The sequence below is a fragment of the Tribolium castaneum genome, chromosome 3 (assembly GCF_031307605.1).
Source record: "Tribolium castaneum strain GA2 chromosome 3, icTriCast1.1, whole genome shotgun sequence".
NCBI lineage: Eukaryota > Metazoa > Arthropoda > Insecta > Coleoptera > Tenebrionidae > Tribolium > Tribolium castaneum.
Window position 1 is genome coordinate 15,334,499 of NC_087396.1, and position 19,467 is coordinate 15,353,965.

At 40.9% G+C, this 19,467-nt stretch overlaps 1 protein-coding gene across 3 annotated transcripts in view; it reads right to left on the reverse strand.

The window, feature by feature from the left end:
* Window positions 1–17,034, reverse strand: part of LOC664605 (uncharacterized protein) — a 111,573-nt gene extending 94,539 nt beyond the window's left edge. For 2 of the 3 annotated variants that reach the window (XM_008197813.3, XM_008197811.3), the window contains exon 1: window positions 16,356–17,033. In XM_008197813.3, the coding sequence (XP_008196035.1) occupies window positions 16,356–16,853 (498 nt within the window). In that variant the 5' untranslated portion in view covers window positions 16,854–17,033. Of the gene's footprint in view, window positions 1–16,355 lie in introns of all 3 variants that reach the window. The other variant, XM_008197812.3, reaches the window with a different exon arrangement.
* Between the last annotated feature and the right edge of the window lie 2,433 nt (window positions 17,035–19,467).

Genomic DNA, 19,467 nt, shown 5'->3' on the forward strand with positions numbered 1-19,467 from the left:
TAAAAAACGCACGTTTGTAAAGTTGGATTTATACACGCTGCTGCATGCTTTAAATCAGCAAAATAGATTACCAAAAAATGTATAAAGTATATTAAAGTATAAGTGGATATTGAGGTATTTAAAACACGCGCGATTTTTCGAGCACGACGGCTTAGCCGGAGTGCTCGAAATAGAGCAAGTGTATTGAAGACCAGTTATTCACAAATACTTTGTCTTTTTTTATTGATACACTTTGGAATCATAAAAACTGATATTAATATTACAAATATTGGAAATAATGTAATGTAAAGATGGTGTGCTTTCGTTGTTATAGAACTGATTGACATTATAAGAAAAAAATCATTAAAAAGTTGCCATTTATCTTCACTTTTCTTGGATTATTAATGTTGCCATTGTTCAAAAATGCGCGTTTTTGAAAGTTGAATTTATACATACAGCTGCGTGCTTTAAATAAGCAAAATAGATTACCAATAAAAAAATATACTTCATCGAGTGACATAATAGAGTTATCTTTGGTTTGCTTTGTGAGTGGCATTAATCAACCCGTAGACACTGACCTAACGACTATTCTTTCAAATTAGTTAGCATCGCTTCACTGTGTCTTGTGTTGTAATGTTGTAGTATACCTGTTTTTTCTTATGGCTGCTAAACGAGTATTGGATTAACAACCAAGAAAACAACATTCTTTTTCTCGTGATTTACACGTGTTAATAACGTAGCAAAAAATAAATAATATTTTAAAACATCGTTTAGACAACTAGGTAGAAAGCGCAAATCTTTGTGTAACTAATAAACGTAGCGAGTGTACAAAAAACATTTCACATGCCAGTCATGTCAACTTTAGAAACTTCAATCGTAATTTTTCTAAAAATTAAAGCGCAATATTTAACAGTTGTTCTTGAACAGTAGAACATCCGTCATCCTATAAAACCAACAGCAAATAGACGGTCACATTTATCCACGTACACAATATCCCAAATATTTATAACCTAGGAGGTCCTACACGATTCGCGAATATTAACAAATAGAGCTGAATGACACGTATATGGAAGATAAATGCCGATGCCAATACATCGACATGGTCGTTTTAATGGCATTCTGGCTTCCCCAACACATTTTTAGTTTGCGTTTTATCATAACTAAAGGGAGCCAATGTCTGGCAAGGATGTGACGTCTCAGGATAAAAGCACATTTCTTATTCCAAATTTTGATTTTGATTAGTCCCTGTTCGAATATGTGAGTGCAATTTTTCTGAACAGACGTGAGAGCGGCGAGAAATATGCTGTGGGTATGGCTTTTTCTGTTTATTTCCAAATGGAAAGGATTTAGTGAGTGGTTATGTAGGAATCCTAAGTGGTCAGTCCGCATTTGGTTGCATCCGCAATTATCGCAGAACCTTTCCGCGTGTACTTGGCCGTCAGTCGTAAACCGCGAATCGCTTTACGATCAATCGGACCGTTGCGTTATATTTTTAGCGTTCGTCGGCGCTATAACGCGAAACTTTGGGAGTCGGTGTCAGCGGGCGTTGCGTTTAAACCGTGGTGCGGCGCAATCATTAACTTTATACGTCCGAAAGCATGTCCAAATGGTAAAATCAATGCAATTCGGGTTGCGGTCCGGTGGCCTGCGCGTTTATGTGGGCTCCGACATGCCCCATTACGTGATGTGCGCCCCGTAATCCGATATTTATGTATACGGCGAACATTTCGGTTATGTCGCCGCCACCGCCGCCGATTCATATCCACTTTATATCGTATTTCACACGTATTTGGTTCCGGCGCGTATCTCCACGCATCCATCATTATTATGACGGGGGCGGCGGACGTCTTCTCTACGTCGGTGATGCTGCGATAATTGGGAACGATTTAATGCCAACTCCAACGCTACGCCGATGTATTTATAACCGGAATTAATGACGGCGCAAAAGCGGACGGATTTTTCGATTGCCTAATTAATTCCCGGATAAAGCCCGCAGAACAGACAAAAAAGAATGACACTCGCGGGACACGACTCAAAAGAACAGGAGACACGAATTTTTCACAAAACCTGCAGTACACGACAGAAAAAAATTATCAAATTTCACCGCTAAAAATCAACTAATGACGATTTTTACATCTTATTCCGAGAATTATTACAACAGATGATGTAACCACAATAATTATTCCTACCAGCATTGGAAAAGGCGCCCTTAATACGTTGTCCACATTGTACTCGCACATGGCAGCAATAAAAAGTTACTTCGTTAATACACCATAACTTTAATGACATCACAAGCTTAAACCCATTCATTTAAGTATAGGCACATATTTACATACCTACTAATTTTTGGCAAAAGGGACAACATTGTCAATATTTGCCCTTTTTACTAACAAAACTTACCACCCAAGGAGTGACGCAAGGAAAAAGTATTTACCAGTCTTAAGGCAAGCTCTCTTGTTGCGCTCTAGTGAAGTTTTGATTACTATTATTGTTCCATGTGTTCCAACAAAAGAACAATAGATGGACTCCCATTTTGACTATAGGGTGCAACAAAAAAAGCGCTGAGAATGGTAAATGCTCCATAAGGTTCAAAAATCCAAATAAAAAAAAAACAATTTTAAGAAATAATATTACAATATAAATTCTCTCTTTTCTCAACTTACATTCCAATTCAGACCTTTAAAACAAATGGCAACAGCGATTTTGCATTTTTTGAAGTAAAATATAAGGCAGTTTAGTCTTTACTTAGATATACTTTAAAGAAGAATTCTGTGTTGCAATGGAAACAGACCATACCAGCAAATGAAAAAGTGACTATTGTTCAACGCCTTCCATTTGAGAATCAGAAGGATTGAAAAACTGTGTGCAAAAAAATCACTAAAATTGTAAAAATTTGTAAACTAACTGACATCAGTTGAGTAGTTTTTGACTTTTCGGCCTATATTTCCTTGATTTTCAACAATTTAGCGTAAAAAGCCTTTTGCTGCAATACAAAGTATTTTAATCAAAGTTTTAAATACATTTATGCTCTTTTAAACAGCATTGTGACTAATTGTGGGTGTATTTTTTAAACTTTTTCTTTATTATATTACATCAAACAGCACTTGGGTACGACCGGAAAATCTACTAAACCACAGCAGGACTTTTCCGAAGCTGAAAAGGTATTTGCAGTTTGACCACAAGAGATTTTATTGCGTATAAACTTTTTTGAATGATATTTTTTTTCATAATAGGTAGGTATAGCCATAGTTACACAATTGTTTCAAACATTTAAAAAACCTAGCGTGGATGAACTACCATGAATGCGAGTGGAGAGGATAAGTAATTATATCAAAAAGTTCAGTGCTCATTGTGGGTTTCCTCGGATGCCTCAACCTGACAAAAAGCTGTGCTAGTCTGTGGTGATTTGTCGTGCGCCGCCGCCTCCGCTCTTCATTAATGCGTTTTTAATCGCGTGCTCTTTGGCGTCCGAATATTGTTTTCCGTCCCGACGAGCCGCCTCAAACTGTCCGCAAAACATCAATTGCGACGATTGTGCCGTCGGTAATTATCGTTAAAAAGATTAATGGTCGCGAGCGCTCCGTAAACCACTTAATCGTCGACAACATCATCGTCAAGGTCGTTATTGTTTCCCCTTGTGAAAAAACTATCGGTAGAATCGCCTGCGGAAACGGTTGCGTCATACGCACGCCACCCCTTGTTTCCTCTCGCAGCCAGCGAACATTTGGGGTGGCAGAACAGAAAGAAGGGCGCTGTGTGAGTCCGCTTATGCTTCATTGCGTGCAGCGAACAGCCCGTCCCGTTATTACGTTCACATCGCATCACCGATGCGAAACAGAATTCCCGCCGCCGTCGCCGCCCCCGCTGCCGAGCTCTTTTTTTAGCCGGCGGCAATTAGGGACAGCGATTGACGTTCGCAACGATCGGTTCTTGGAGCCCCGGCGATTCCGCTGATTAGCGGAGAAGTCGGACCGCTTCTTGAACGGAGAAAAACGACAAGAGCGGAGATAATTAAGTCGATTATGAGCACATGAGGCGCATCTGGCGGCCAATTAAAGGTGTTAAAGAACGGAGACGAGTGTGCGAGGAAATGGGGCCGATTAGAATTTCAAGCTCCGGAGATTTTTCGAGGATTTGGGAATTGCACGCGGGAAAGGCTCAAAACTGAGCCCCAACAAATCTTATATCACAGGCAACGAGAGCGCACGAATTTCATGCTCTTGAAACAACGGCATGCGAAATTATACGCTCGTTTATAAAGTGCGTTCTAAAATGGGAAAATGATGCCGAAGCACTTCCACCACCAACCTGCCACATGTAGACAAATTAAAAGCATTAACTCACAACATCACAATACACAAACACAAATGAATATAAGAACTTATTTAAACTGTAGAAGCAAACACAAAATAATACGTATAGATTGTTGTATGTATTTACGAACTGAAAGAGCCTTCCTGAGAAGCAAAAAAATTAACGTACAGACACTACTTGGATTCGTTACTAAAAAAAATTAACAAGATCTGGTACTACATCATTAACAAAGACGAGAAACAATCATTATGACAGGGTTTTACTCCCAATTATGCAAAAATTAGATGCTTATACTAACCGTTCCTTACTTTTCGTTGATTTCTAGACAAAATTGAAGTAAGTCTAACTATATCAATTATAATTTACTTTTCAGTTCATCTGAACTAAGTACCTTGCGAATTTAATTTTACAGTAAAACCTCTCAACAACAGACACCGATGGGAAAATTTTAATTGTCCGTTGTTGAGAGGTGGAAATTTTAATATCGGTTTTCTTAAGTTCCTACAAAAATGTCCGTTGTAAAGAGGTGTCCGTTATTCGGAGGTGTTCATTAAGGGAGGTTTCACTGTATAATCAATCTACATTTAGACTCAATTGTCAGTCCTCCCGTCTTGTTCTGTTCCCGTGTGAAGAGCAACTGTAACTACTTTCAGTAAAACCAACATTAAACTTCAAAATTAACACCTGGTTTTACTACAGTTATAATTAATTAGATAATGTTTCGGCGACTTTGAAAACCTGCATTGCGATTAGTTTTTTCATGTGTGGACATATGGTTGACCATCACATTCTACTTAAAGTTAACGGTCCGCCGAGTCTTATAATGCCAACTAGAAACTTTTCTTATCAATGCAAATGATATTCATAAATATTATAAAGCATAAATATTAACTCAAGCCGCACTATTGCCATTAGCTAAAAAGCTATACCGCCGCCGCCGTCAATCGTAATCCTGCCTCCAAAAATAATTACTACCCGCTCCGGGGCTGGTTATCCTAATCACCCCCATCCTCCGATGCAAATAAGCCTCCAATCAAATTTACTTCTTCATCGTGCATGTTAATGGCCGCTGGCGGAGCGGCGCCCCCTCCCCTAATCGAATTTTTGCGCCTTTCCCTCATACGTTACAAATACGCGACCTCGTATCAGATCACAAAGCCCGAGTTGGCGCTGATAAGGTAGCTGCTTCTGGCGTGGCAAGGGACGGGGGCGGCGAGCGGGGCGGCGGAGCGACAGAGCACAGCTTCACAGCCGGCGGCTGATGACTGAGACCTTGTCACCCACTCCACCTCTCTCTTCTATCCCGCTTCCGTCACCGGCGTCCGTGATGCCACGACGACTGCTTTCTGCCACTTAACCTCCCAACCCTCGACGCGGCCCCTTTTCCGCATCCGCCTCGGATTGATTCAGATATCGATTTTTTATTGGACGATCGGCGCTTTTTTCCACGCTCCGCTCCGATCCGAATGTAATAAGTATTAGCGTCGGGTGATTAGTAGACGCGTTTATTTCCGTCGCCGGAGCCGGGTGGAGTATTTCGAGCGTGTATTATTCCACATTTTCCTTCGTTCCGCGTTCGAACCCCACCGTACTTTTTAATCGACCGCGAACTATGGGACTAGCTCGCACGGAACAAAGACATTCTGGTGGAGCATCGGACGCGGTTCAACCCTTCAACGACGCCAGAAACAAAACGAAATAGCCACAACCAGCCGCATTGACAAAATTCTAGCAAAACACGGTTATAAACCAAAATTCAACCATAAATCAACCGGACGTTACATTTTGGTTTTAAGTCTATAGATAAGGCGTTAGAAGGAAGTGAATGTCCAAAGTATGAAATTTGCCTATTCCATATTAGGTATTCCTTGATTTTATTAATGGTATTGGATAAGTTGGAGTGGGAGTGGGGTTTCTTTGTTGGGAGGGCCGGTCACGTGTCGGCCGAGGATAATTGCCTCCCCTGTCGCGGCCATTAGCACCCGAGCCGTCAACCTGCGACTTTGAAGTCGTCGTAGCACCTGTTCGAGGATGTTGACGTTTATTAGTGCAAAAAAGGTCTCCCTTCGCCGGTAGGGGCCGAGAAGGCGACCGTCAGGCAGCCCGGCACGGCAGGTAGAGCGGTGGCATTGTTCGTGACGTTTCCAGGTCTCCTCCTCCGCCCATCTTTTTGTGAGCTCGACAGGCTCGGGCCCCGCACTTGTCATGAACACGTCGTCAACAATAATAAAACGTCGTTGCGATGACGAGATACGTGCGATACACACACACGTACTATCACGTAGGTATTTTAGGCGGATAATGAGCCCGGGTGCCAAGGCCAGCGCGGGATGGTACCGTAATTAATGAATTTTGATGCAAATGCGTCCCGATCTGGAACTTTGGTGATATATCAACTTCAACGGCAGCTCTGCTGCTCGTTGTGATGTTAATCATTAAAATTGTAGAGTTGGGGCCGGCGAGACTACAGTCGGGCCGACGACCAACGGTACCGGCATGGCATATGCACACAGAGACACACACGTCACACGTGGGCGGCTTGGCTGACATCGCTCGACAGGGCCGGATTCAGACCTATGTCTGAATGTGAACATTTTCTGGCCTTCTTCCAGATCAACAATGGTTAAACCTTTAAAACTAATTTAAAGAGAAACAATAATGCTGTCGCATTCACAGATTAGCTAAAGCTGGGATATTGTCCAAACACGTTGTCTACTTAGTTTTCAATTGTTCAGTGTAGAATGAATATCCTCTAGTTTGAATTAAGCGGCGCAATATTGAAATTCGATGATTGAATATTGTCAACATATTATAGTCAGATATTTTGTCATTCACTACAACATTTAATACCCGTGTTAATAACACGCTACATATTTAATATAGTATAGACCGAAAGTGGGTTGCATGAGAGGGTGTGAGGCATCCAGTGGCGTATTCACTGAAGGGGGCCGCAGTCCCGAGCCGCCCTTCTAAAGCATATCGCTATGCTTTCAACAGCATCAAGAAACGAGTATAAACTAATTCATGAATAACTTCAACTGGCAACACTTTGGCAGACGAAGAGGAACAAAATGAATACAAAAGCATTCTTTTTTTGTATTCATTAAAATAAAATAAATTTGGTCTTGAGGGAGAAAGGTGATAATGATTTTTTTAGAAAATTTACCGCATTCACGAGATGCGGTGGTTATTTTGGTGTTAACTTACAGAATGTAGACAGAATAGGAACAAATGCGATCATTTTGATTACCTCAGGAAAGGTATAGATCTGGTATAACCTAAGTAAGTCAGTATATATATAGTATTTATCAACTACCCATGTTTTTCTAGGTGTTTTTGATTTCTAAATGCAGAACCATAAAAATAATGTCATGTATTGTGTTTTCTATGAAGATTTCTATTAAAAATATTGACTCACAATGCAGACAGACGATGGCTTGGAATAGTTATATTGAATAGCAATACCCCTCACTTTTTTCGAGCAATTTATTTAAAAACGCCAGTTCTGTAGCTAGTTCCTTCATAATAGATACCATTTTTACAGTAACAAGTATTAACAACTTCAAGTTGATTTGTTTATTTGATCTAAATAAGTAAATAACCTAGGCAAAATTAATGGCGGCGAGAGGGGAATTTGGTTCAAAGCTCCCTTGAGACGGTGGGGATTGTTCGGTTTTTGCGATTGGCGCCCCCCTCCTTCGATTAATGGCCTCCGAAGGGCGAAAAACCCGCCTCGTCTATTAAGGGCAAATTAACGCGGAAATAAAGAGAGAAAATCGCGCTGGTTCCACTTCCGGCCGCTCGGCGGAATCGAAATTGCAAATTAGCGTCTTTTGTGCGGCAGGATATCGCCGCCACCTCTCAGTCTCGTGCATTAGAAGTTGTGGCCCGTTCAGACGGCGAGGATCTTCTCCTTTGTCCCGCGGCCTAACTACATTAAAATACCTTAGTTATGTGCGTTGCGCGAGCGAAGGAGCTATTTATTCAGCGCGGAGGCGGCGCGGCGGGGCCACAAAGGGAGCCTTTGCCGAGGTGTGCATGCTGGAGTATCGCATCGTCATCTCTTTTCGCCGACCGTAATTTATAAAGAATCCGGCGCGGTCTACTTTGGACACGACTTGCGCTTCGACTTCACCCGCTCAGCGTAATTAAATCTGTTCTCGCATTAGGATACAGCTGTTAGAGACGGGCGGCCTCCCCTTTAAAAGGCTCGCGCCCTGACTCACGTGAATTATTGCTTTATTGCGGAATATTAAAGAGAAGGGCGACGTCGATTGCCGATAATAGAAATCTATCGACGGGAATGGGGATTTTTGCATCCGCTGCAACGGCCCTGACCTAATAAGCCGAGCGGACCAAAGGGAAAATTCGACGGTTGGGTGCGATGTATCATGAAGGGATTACCGGAATTTGTAAACGTATTAACAACGTTTCGGCGATCCTTTGCATAAACGGTTGGAGAACTGTCGAGGAACGACTTTTGATGTGTGCTCACGGGCCAGGGATTCGAGATTAACCTTATTAAAAGATTTACTGAAGAGGTTATAACTACTTATAAGTAGGATTCGAATTACAATTATTGTCGAAGTCCCTACTTGGAAATGTTTCGTCACCATGTAACTACTAAGAACTAAAATAGGTGCTATAAACTTCGTTTGGGTGTTTAATAAGAAGTTTGAGCATTCGAATGCTAAACAACGTAATTTCAAATTCGCTTCCTCTACTTTATGTCGTGTAAACATTGCTTCTGAACATAATGAAAGAATGATCTACGAGTACATTGATTTATAACTACTACAAGCGTGGTAATTATCGCAATTGAACACTAGAGTTTGAAAAATAAGTCCATCAGCGCATTATTATTGATAATCAGAATATCAATGGATCGTAGCTGGTGGGTCGCAAAGGCGGAAGCGTCACGTTGAACGTTAAGCCCTGTAACGAGATCAGTTCCCGATCTGTTCGAGTGTAAAATGCAAGATAGACGTCGGATGTATCGAATATCAACCGAGCAATTGTGTCCGGAGAGGAATTTCGCAACTGGAATCCATTCCTGAAAATAATCGGTAGGGGAACGATAAACAGAATTCGTGAAAAGGAAATGCCCGCTCGCGATCGATTCCTGTGATGATTGGATAATTTTTAACCCTGTTTACGGTATAATTTGCCGGGGAATTGATTGCGTGGCAACATTTGATACCGCCGCTCAATTATCGGCATCGCGCTGGTATTTTTTCCTTCGCTCTCGCGAAAGGGGTAGATTTTTATCTAATTAATTCAAGCGAAGAACCGGCTCGAGGATAAATCATTACCTTGTTATCATCCGATAAAGACGGGAGGGATCGTCTCGCTCGCGTATATGCGGACACACCGGGACGGAAAAACAAGAAAAAACGCTCCCATAAACATGGATCATAAATCTTCTCCCGAGGGCCTCGACAAGTGGAAGTTTTGTAGTATCTCATTTTTTATTTAATAATTCGCGACCGATTCGAACCGACGTGACGCGACGCTCTCTAGTGCACGCCATTACGCACGGAATCCGGAGAAATTAAGGCGACCGTCGCGATCAGCGACGGCTTTTTATGGTTAGCGGGATACCTACTGGCAACCTAATCGTCCGGACGAGGATTTCACCGATAAAGAGGTACGCGCCGAACGCTTTTTCGATGAAAATGCGACAAAGGATCAATCGGGACCGAAAACGCACCATAATCAGCGCGTTTCGTTCTGCAGCAGTGGCGGCGAGCTTTATTCGCTCTTTGTCGGAAAAAATATAACACGAAATTCGTGGTATGCCCGCTGTTGAAGCTCTCACACACAATTTCTACCGACATTATGGAGCCTCAACAGGCATCCAACATTTCCGGTCGACGGATGAAAGTCTTGTAATTTTTTATTAACAAAAAAGTAATCTCAGGAAACAACAACATTCGAGACTTTGCTGCCTATAAACTGACATAACATCAGTATTCCCAAGTCACGTTGGCGAGTACCGAGAACTTATTTCAAAACACATGACTGAAATGTGGACATAATGAAGTAACAGGTAGTACTGAAAACCTGAATCAGTGTTCTGCATCTGCCAGACCGGCATCTCGCAAATATGTTTTATGGCATCTGTTGATGTGTTACTGGTGGTCACGAAACACAACTCTAGCTCTGTTTTATTAAAATAACGGTGGTAATTAAGATTTTACACTACTCAGTCGTACAGACAGTGAAAAAAGAAGAAACGAGTAGAAAGTAGGACTGCAAGAATTTCTGTTTTCTGGTTAAAATCAAAAACTTCACATTTTGGTCTAGGAAGTGATATCACAGAAGGATATAGTTTTTCTTAAAAAATTTAAAAAATTCTCAAAAAGCAATTAGTTTAAATATTAAATATCTACTACAGATTAGAAAAAATGTTTATACAGTAAAACCTCCCAACAACGGACACCGAAGAGGAATCTTTAATTGTCCGTTGTGGTGAGGTGTCCACTAATTAATATAAAAAAATACTGTATTTGCTAATTACTCAACATAACACCAGATAAAGCGCTATTTATAGGAGCAGGAAGGCATCATTCGATAAACTGCCTACCAAAGAAATTCAAATCTAAAACATCAGCAAAAATATTTTCTACAAAACAAGCTTCAAAAGCTTCAAATATTCAAACAGCATAAGTTTACTGTGTTCTAAGGCAAGTTTTCTTTTTATAACTATCGTCTTCATTAATCTTTTCATCTAATTTTTCTAAAAATGTTTGTATACTTTCATCGATATTTAATTCTGGATTTTAGTATACACTTTTTCATCCATTTCTACGTAATCCATCAAACAAATGTTTGTTCTTTGCACCACTACTTTTTCGGTCTGTCCGTTATATGATTATATATTATATTATATTATATGATATTGTGGTGATTGGGGAATTTTTTTGTCTGAGTCCGTTATATAGAGAGTGCGTTGTAAAGAGGTTATTTTACATTATTTTCCAATGCATTTGTTCCGTTCCCACAAAAATGTCCGTTATGAAGAAGTGTCCGTTATTGGAAGGTGCCCATTAAGAGAGGTTTCACTGTAGTAGCGAGCCACATACACAGCTTCGTGAGCTAGGCCGTAAAGAAGAATATACTTGCTCTCCCCTCCCCACTACCTAAATTATGGTGGGAGAAATAGACCACCCTTACTACTCGACTTGGTGTCCTGATTTCATCAGTTACTTAAACTTGACTGCTCGCCCTTGTCGACGTCATTTATCGCTTACTGATTTTTCCTAGCGTGTAGAAAACTACAAGTAGTACAAGTACTTTTTTCAATTTTGCAACTTTTTTTATGAATGAAAAAATATACCTATGTAAAAGTGTGAACTCAGCTCCATGTTTAGTAGTTATAATACTCAGACTATTTAAAAGATTTAAGAAACTGTTGATAGAACTTTGATTCATCAGTTCTTAATTTGCCAAATAGGCCGGAAAAATATTTCTATATAAAAATGTAACCAATAAATAGGTAGAAAGTACATATCTTCATAATCTCTTCTTTGAAAAATATGAGTGTGATCCCTTCAGCACGTCTTTTGGTTGAAATAAGCATCCTCTAATTGTCCTTCCTTTCTGCGAATCCGCCTCCCTTCCTGGCATAATCCCCCGACTTGGTGCAAGTGCAAACTTAAAAACCCCCAAATCCCTCTCCACGCATAAAGCGGCGGCGGTGTTGCGGGCGCGCGTGGTTAGACCGGATCGTGGCGGCTCAGATAAGGGGGCGGCGGCGGCGGCAGCGCTGGGCATAAAAGCGTGTATGTGCACGTCGTTACGGGCGACGGCGACGGCGGGCGAGCGAGCAGTCATGGCACACAACAATACACGGATCGGCGGCGATAAGTGGCTCTGGATCACGTATACACGCCTCGCCTTTGCGACACACAGGGCCGGACTCAAAAACGACCAGATGCTTGTATCGAGCGCGTGAGAATTTTTCGTTATCTGCGAGGCATAAACGTGCCGATCGATAAGTGACACGCAAAGCGATAATTAACGTGGCCGAGGGTAACGGGGCCGGCGGGGCCACCGGCTGCTTGTTAAAGCTTTCGGAGGATGGATGACAGAGCAACAGGAAAAAACACTAACGGTTGTTGGACTGGGCGGGGATCCATAATTGTTTAAAAGTAACAAATTATTAAACGGACCTGTCAGTAATTTGGTCCCGGACTCGTTTGAAGGTGTTCAGAATTAAAGCTGGGCAACTTTTAAAAAAATTCAGACTAATGACAATAGTAATACAAAAAACAGTCGGATCATCTTTGTAGACCCGAGGTCTGGATCTAAACTAGAATAATTTGTTGTAAAAGACAACAAAGTTTCCTAAAAACCTGGACTCTCCCTTTGGTCCCTCGGCCCTCTGAGCTAATGTTTGCATCACCGATGCAATTTGAGCGTTTTAAGCGCTCGGTACATATCGTATAATCTGATAAAAACAATAGTGGAAGGACGCCGGCGACGTAGCCGGCGCACTAATGAAAAAACATCGGCTTGTGCGCGTCAAATTAAACATTCCGAGATAGGAAGAAGGCGACTTTATCGCACGACTAATGCGCAACACTAAAATTCGCGATGATATTTTAACGACTCAATCCGATCCGGTTTCGATCCAGGTTTTGATTGCCAAACAACACGACAACCACCACAGGACGAAAAGGGGAAAACCGATCGGAAGAGATTTATCGTTTGGCGCGATATTATTTTTTCTACGGAACGCCGTCTTCCGGTTAATTATGTCCACCGACCGGATGTGTGAAAACGCCTTCCGTCACCGCACCTTCCCAATTAAAATACATATTTATTATCGGCGAGACGATCGATAGAACGTTATACGACAGGAAGGTATAGATGACATAATATGAGGATAAAAAAACTCAAAAAGCTTTTCAAAGATCAAATTTAGTATTATTTAGCACCTTTTCACATTTTCAAATCGAATTCACTACTTGGGCTACACAAGATGCAAAATTGTTGTCGTTTTGATAGTTTGCACTAATAGCAGACTTATTTATTTATTTATAGATTTATTTTATTTTTATTTCAACATTTCGAAGAAGATCAGCAGAAATATCAAAAGTATCACAAAATTCGGACTTCTAATTCGAGCGTGTTAAAATAGAAATTATCACTGACACTGTTTGTGCGAAATTAGAACATTGAGAAACCCGGGTGAAAATGACATATTTACTTAGTTATACTTCTCATTAGAATATAGGTACACTAGAGATATCTTTGTTTTATCGCGTTTTACACTCAGATAAGCCTTGTTCAAGCTCAAGGTAACGAAACTTTTCCGAACAATCCATTGACTTATTTTTGGTAAAAATTGTGTAGATAACATTAATTTAGTGATTACTTATTGGTGCATTACTCGGAATTAAGTCGTTGTCGGTCACTTCGCCCGCCTTGCGGGCGCCCCTGTTCCGGCCCGTTCTCCGGTGCGCCTCGTGAAATTCCCAACGGTTCCATCTCGACGCCCACGTCGCAAACAATTAATTGCCGTCCGAATTGGTCTGGTCTGTGCGATTAAAAAACAAAAGACGGGAAAACGAAGGAATAAGTAAGAGAGTGCGTCGACCCAAAACCGCCCCCGTGATCCATTTCATGGACCATTTGATGGATTATAATCGTTGTATCCGGCCTGTGTCTCGCCGTCGCCTAATTCCGAAATCGGAGCAAATATTTAAAGGGGGATGAGTTTAATTAAGGCGCCGCCGGAAACGGTCACTCGGAAAACAACAGGTTCACTCATAGGAACCGTATCGATCCGAGCGAGATTTATTACGCCACGTACGACGAGATAATGCGATTTTTTACACGCGCTGAAAAAGAAAGAGTTCATTCGGATGACGGCGACGAGACCCGGATAGCTTCATTGCGGAGCAACTCTTGCACGCTGATTGAGTGAACCAAAAACGGATGATTCATATGCCAAAATGTTACGCATTCTTGGAATTTCGGAAGTTGGGAAGTATCTGCGGAAGTTGCAAGGCGCGAAATGTGCAAGACGGAGCCACTTTTTCACCCGGAAAGTTTCACGTTTGTGGAAAGCGATTGTTTGACATTACTTAAAACTATAGTGCGTTCATTGATTGGATAAATCTATATTACAATCATAATAAATAATAACTATTAGGTATACCATATGATTTCTCTGTAATTTATTTCATGTTGGTATTAAGTAACTTTAAAGAAATTTCTAAAAGTCAAAACATTTGTGTGACAAATGAAAACAAAACGAAAGAATAAAGTAAATTAACATACAACATATAATTTCGACTATTTCTGTGCTAAAAACAACTTCCAAACCAAATAAATAAATGATATGTACTTATTTTAGCGTTTAGTTCCTAAAAGACATTACCCCTAACTCTGAGGCTCGGAATTCTACTAAGGCAGTAAATTTGCTCTTTTACGGCCTTTACTGCTGCATTGCGCAGATAATTTATTCTTCGACTCACTCATTATTTTACATAGATATTGACGAAAGTAGCTACTTATGTGGATACCAACACAAAATCAATCAAAAATTGAGTTATTTGACGAAAGCTTTGAAATGTCACATACTTTTTACTATGTGTAGGTATGTGTAAGTATAGTCGAGAAAAATACTTAAAAAAATCATTCCCACGAATCCAGAATGATGTTTATTAGTATTTAAAACAAAGCTGATATCTAATAGTTATTCGAGCGCCTAATATATAAGATATACCCATAAAATATATATAAACCTTTTTTGAGTAAAAAACATAATCATTACTTGAAATGTCTGGACTTTTCATGAAACGCTTTAGAACAGTGGCTGCGACATATTCAATGTAATAAAACTTGCAATTTTTGTGTGCGTGATTAAAAACATAAATATAAATTTACCCAATTATAGAAGTTGTAGGTAGAAACAATTTCTGATATTCCATTTTTCTACTCAACATGAAACGAAGAAATGTTTGATACCTCTACTTTCATTAGTAAGTACGTGCTTTTTTTAAGTAAGCGTAGACATGTGTACGTCAGCAATACGGTAAAAACGATTTTCTAATAGTGGAGTCGTAAGGTCAAAATCAGCTTCACTTCCTTTCGTAGATGTATTAATTGCATTTCATTTATCATAGTTATAGTTATACAGACTATACTAACAATCGTGTACCAAATATGCTTATTCACTAAGTATGAACAGGTCTGGATAAGAGAGGAAAGCACAAAAATGAATCATATACATATTGCACAGTACATAGTTGTAGATTATAACAGAATAAATAATAAATGCTTATTATCTCAAAACAGAAAACACAAAAATTTCATATAAAGTAAATAATTCGTAAAAAATTGTAAGTAGGTGCAATTTGCCACCTATGACCCCCTTAGACCTCCCCATGGGTTTACATTACCATAAATCTACTTTCAACTTATCAAAAAAATTAAAGAGAAAAACTTCGTAATGCAAATTCTCATCAATATAAATTACAACAAATTAAATAAAAACAGATTGTCAATCAAGTATAAAGTAACGTGATTTACAAACGACAACGTTTTATTTCGTATTGTTTGAAAAATATAATGCATTCCTCCTATGTATAACAGGTATGTGAAAATAAAAAATGAGCAGTTTAATATATTTTACAAAAAACATTCGTCAACCTTTGTTGCATTGAAAATTGTTGTTATAGGACATGTCCTTTCTAGCTCTTTTTGTCATTTGTGATAATTTTTGATTTGATTTTTGTCATAATTCATTAATGCAGTTTGTTTTATTTGCATATGTCCCTTTCGATAATTTTTTTCTTTACTGACCTTTTTTCATTAAATATTTGTTTATGAATTTTTTCACCTCTTTTTTTATGAGTACAAACATAAAAATATTTTTGTCGTCATCATTTATTGTAATGACAATTTGTCAAATTGGATGTATATATTCTTTCCGTATGTAGTTAATCTTTCATGGCAAGAAGTTTGTCGCTTATTATTTATGCCTCCGAGCAGAAAAAGGGCCCCGCCCCCGTCATACGTTTCCCGGGGGAGCTGGCAACTGCACATACCTTGAAGGGCGCATTGGGAACGTAGAGCGGCGGATCCTTGGCCGATCCTGCCAACTTCTCGTTAACTGCGGGAATCCCCTCGTCGGCGTCGCACACACTGTATCGTCCCACGATCGCGTCGGCGGGTTTGGCCTCGTAGCCCGCCGGCTTGCCCACGTGGAAGCCCTTCGCCTTAACCCAGAACCGAAACTTGGAGTTGTCCGCGCTCACGATCTCCTCTCCGCGGAGGGTGCGCAAGATCCGCGCGTACTTCTTCAACGTGATGGTCTTTGTCTTGGCCAGGTCGCCGTAGGTCTGGATGACCCAGGGCTGGTAGGTGGCCAGCATGTCGTCCTTGTTGTCGACGGAGAGGCGCTGCCTCTTGACGTTGTTGTTCTGCTCGGCGCGGCTCTTGGGCGCGGGCGTGGGCGGCTTGCGTTTGGGCGCCTTCTTGGGGCGGGCCTCCTCCTGGGCCATCTTGCGGCGCACTCCTCGGTCGGCGAGCATCGCGGTGGCCATGGCCAAGCACTGGGAGTTCGGTCACTGAGAGCTCAGAGAGCGGGGGCTGCGCCCATAGCGCGTTAAAACTTGTGAAGTTACGAACGCTCGCGCGGATCGAGTGAGCTGCGACTCAACGCTTGCTACGATAAGATCGGGACGCCGGGCTATCCCGTACTGGTGCGTCTCTGTGAAGCACCGACATGGTCGCGGGACCCTCTGCCGGCTATCCCCACCACCGCACACACCGGCCCGTGCAGGGATCGCAGTAGGCGCCGCTAAGCGGTGCGGTCTCTCGCGCTGTCGATGTGTAATAAATGGTCATTCCGTATTTGGAGCTGGACGAGTTGCGTAACGGTTTTTTACTCCTCTGGTTCAGAGGGATGAAATTTCCAAGGTGATGCGACTACTGTTCGAGCTGAGGCGGCCTTGACTTGAAATACGGATTTACCGCGGCAATGCTACCGTGTTTTGTTTATCGAATTTCGCGGTTTTGGCTTTTCGTTGTTTATGGTAGCGGCACGATTTTTTAGTTCATGTTCAAGGTTTGTAATAAAGGACTGCGGGAAAACGTCAATACCGCAATACAACTCCAAAAAATATTGTTTATAGACATTTTTTTTGCAGAAGCCGAATTTTTTTTTAAAGTGTCTTTTGAAATTAGGTATATATTTTTTCTACCATTATAATCCGAAGTGTGATTTCGATGACTACTTTTTATATGCTATACATGTTGCTATTGTGTCAAAATATAACATTACAAAAAATAAATACGACCTGGTCAAAGATTTTCTGAAAAATGACCCATAACAAAGATATATTACTTTCAGTTCAGTCTACCTATATACCTATACCATATATACCTATGCCTATATTCATGTACAATTTGGTAGAGATCAATAAAAAAAACAAAAATAAATACAGTGAAACCTCTATAAGTCGAATTTCTATATCCGAAAATTAGATGGGTCGAACAGATTGCCTGGTCTCGAGCATTTACTAATAAAAATCAAACCGAGTGTAGGAAATTTACAAAGAAATGTAAAATAGGAAGAACCAATAATAAGTAGCAAATACAGTAATGTTTGGATAGTCCGAACCCCCTATAATCCGAACGAATCTATAATCCGAACGCCTCAATTGTGTAAAATTGCTTCCATAATCCGAACGTTTGAATTCCATAATACGAACAACTAATTAAATTATTAGTAAAAAATATCAATGTTAAAAGCTACATCAAAAAATACTGATGAACAAGATGTAGCAAATTTTGAAGCAAATTTTTTTTCAAGAAACAGTAGATATCATCCAACTAACTCTTTATTAAATTAATGTATGTTTATTATTTCTCTTAAGAGGACACCTCTATTAACCGGACAAAAAACGTGTCAGCGTCGATGTCCGCTTATTGGAGATTTTACTGTATGTCCCGAAACCCCAATATCTCTGATTTTTTGTGGCAACAGGTACTTGGACTTATAAGCAGAAGTTCCACTGAACTACAAATTACATCTACTCTTCAGTATTAGTCAAAAAATCTTTTCTTTACTTCTTTTCACACGTAATAAGCCAAACCATACTCGTAAATAACAAATTCATCGATTGCTTCCTCGAAAATCCCGGACCTCGTTGCTGTCATTTCGTCGCTTCTGATTACGGTTTTTAGTAACCCCATTTGACCCGTTTCTCGTTCCAAACCAAGACCCGCTTTTGAAAATTCCAACCCGTCATCAGCGATCGATTTTTCCCTGACTCTCCTCCGACCATATGGCATTTGAGCGGGTGTCGAACTGTGCGCGCTGATTGTTGGATTTACGGCTAAAGAGCCGGTTGTCGGCTGCACTTAGCTAATTGTGGCGAATACACAGAGAAAGACGGCTCGGCCGTGCCCCACTAAGCAGATGGTCGCCACTGTCACCGCTCTCTTCCAACCCGCTCGGCCCCCGCTGACCCGCCCGCCGCAGGATGTAATTAAGTGCCCCTCGCCCATGCATCCGACCAGGAGGCGAGATCCAATCTACGGAATTAATTTTATCACCGGCCGATTCGTTTCCATCTAGCTCTACGGCCTCTATTCATGCCGACGACTTAACCCCTCGCATATGCGTGCGCTTTTGTTCGCAAACCGATCACTTTTTTTTCGAAGGCGCACACCTGAAACAACACGCCGAAATCTGCGAAACTACGCCAATGGCCTAATTAAAAGAAAATAAATACGGCAGCTCGAAAAACCAAGCCGGCGTTAAACTTCATACCGCGCTCCTGCAGGACGAACATTTGGGTTTTTGCTGATGCTCTTCAATCTGTGACTATGTGTGTCAAAGATTGAGGGACAAGACGTTTGTTTTTCACCGATTTTTTCGATATTTTTGTCCAGTGAAAAGTAAAAAATATGTATTGACAGCAGGAATTAACTTTGGCGTTACCGAAAAGTAATCAAACAACCCCCGTGTCACTAATATGCATTTCCTCCGCATTTTCTATTATGTACATCAGTTTTTTGACGTAATAAGCTCTCTCAGCGTGTTGTTTGTAATGAGCGGGGTTGCAGTATAATTTTCTATTAATCTGGCACCCTATTATGATGTCCGGCCGCTTGTCCGGGCCCTTATGTTCCGAACAATGGAGCGGTTCT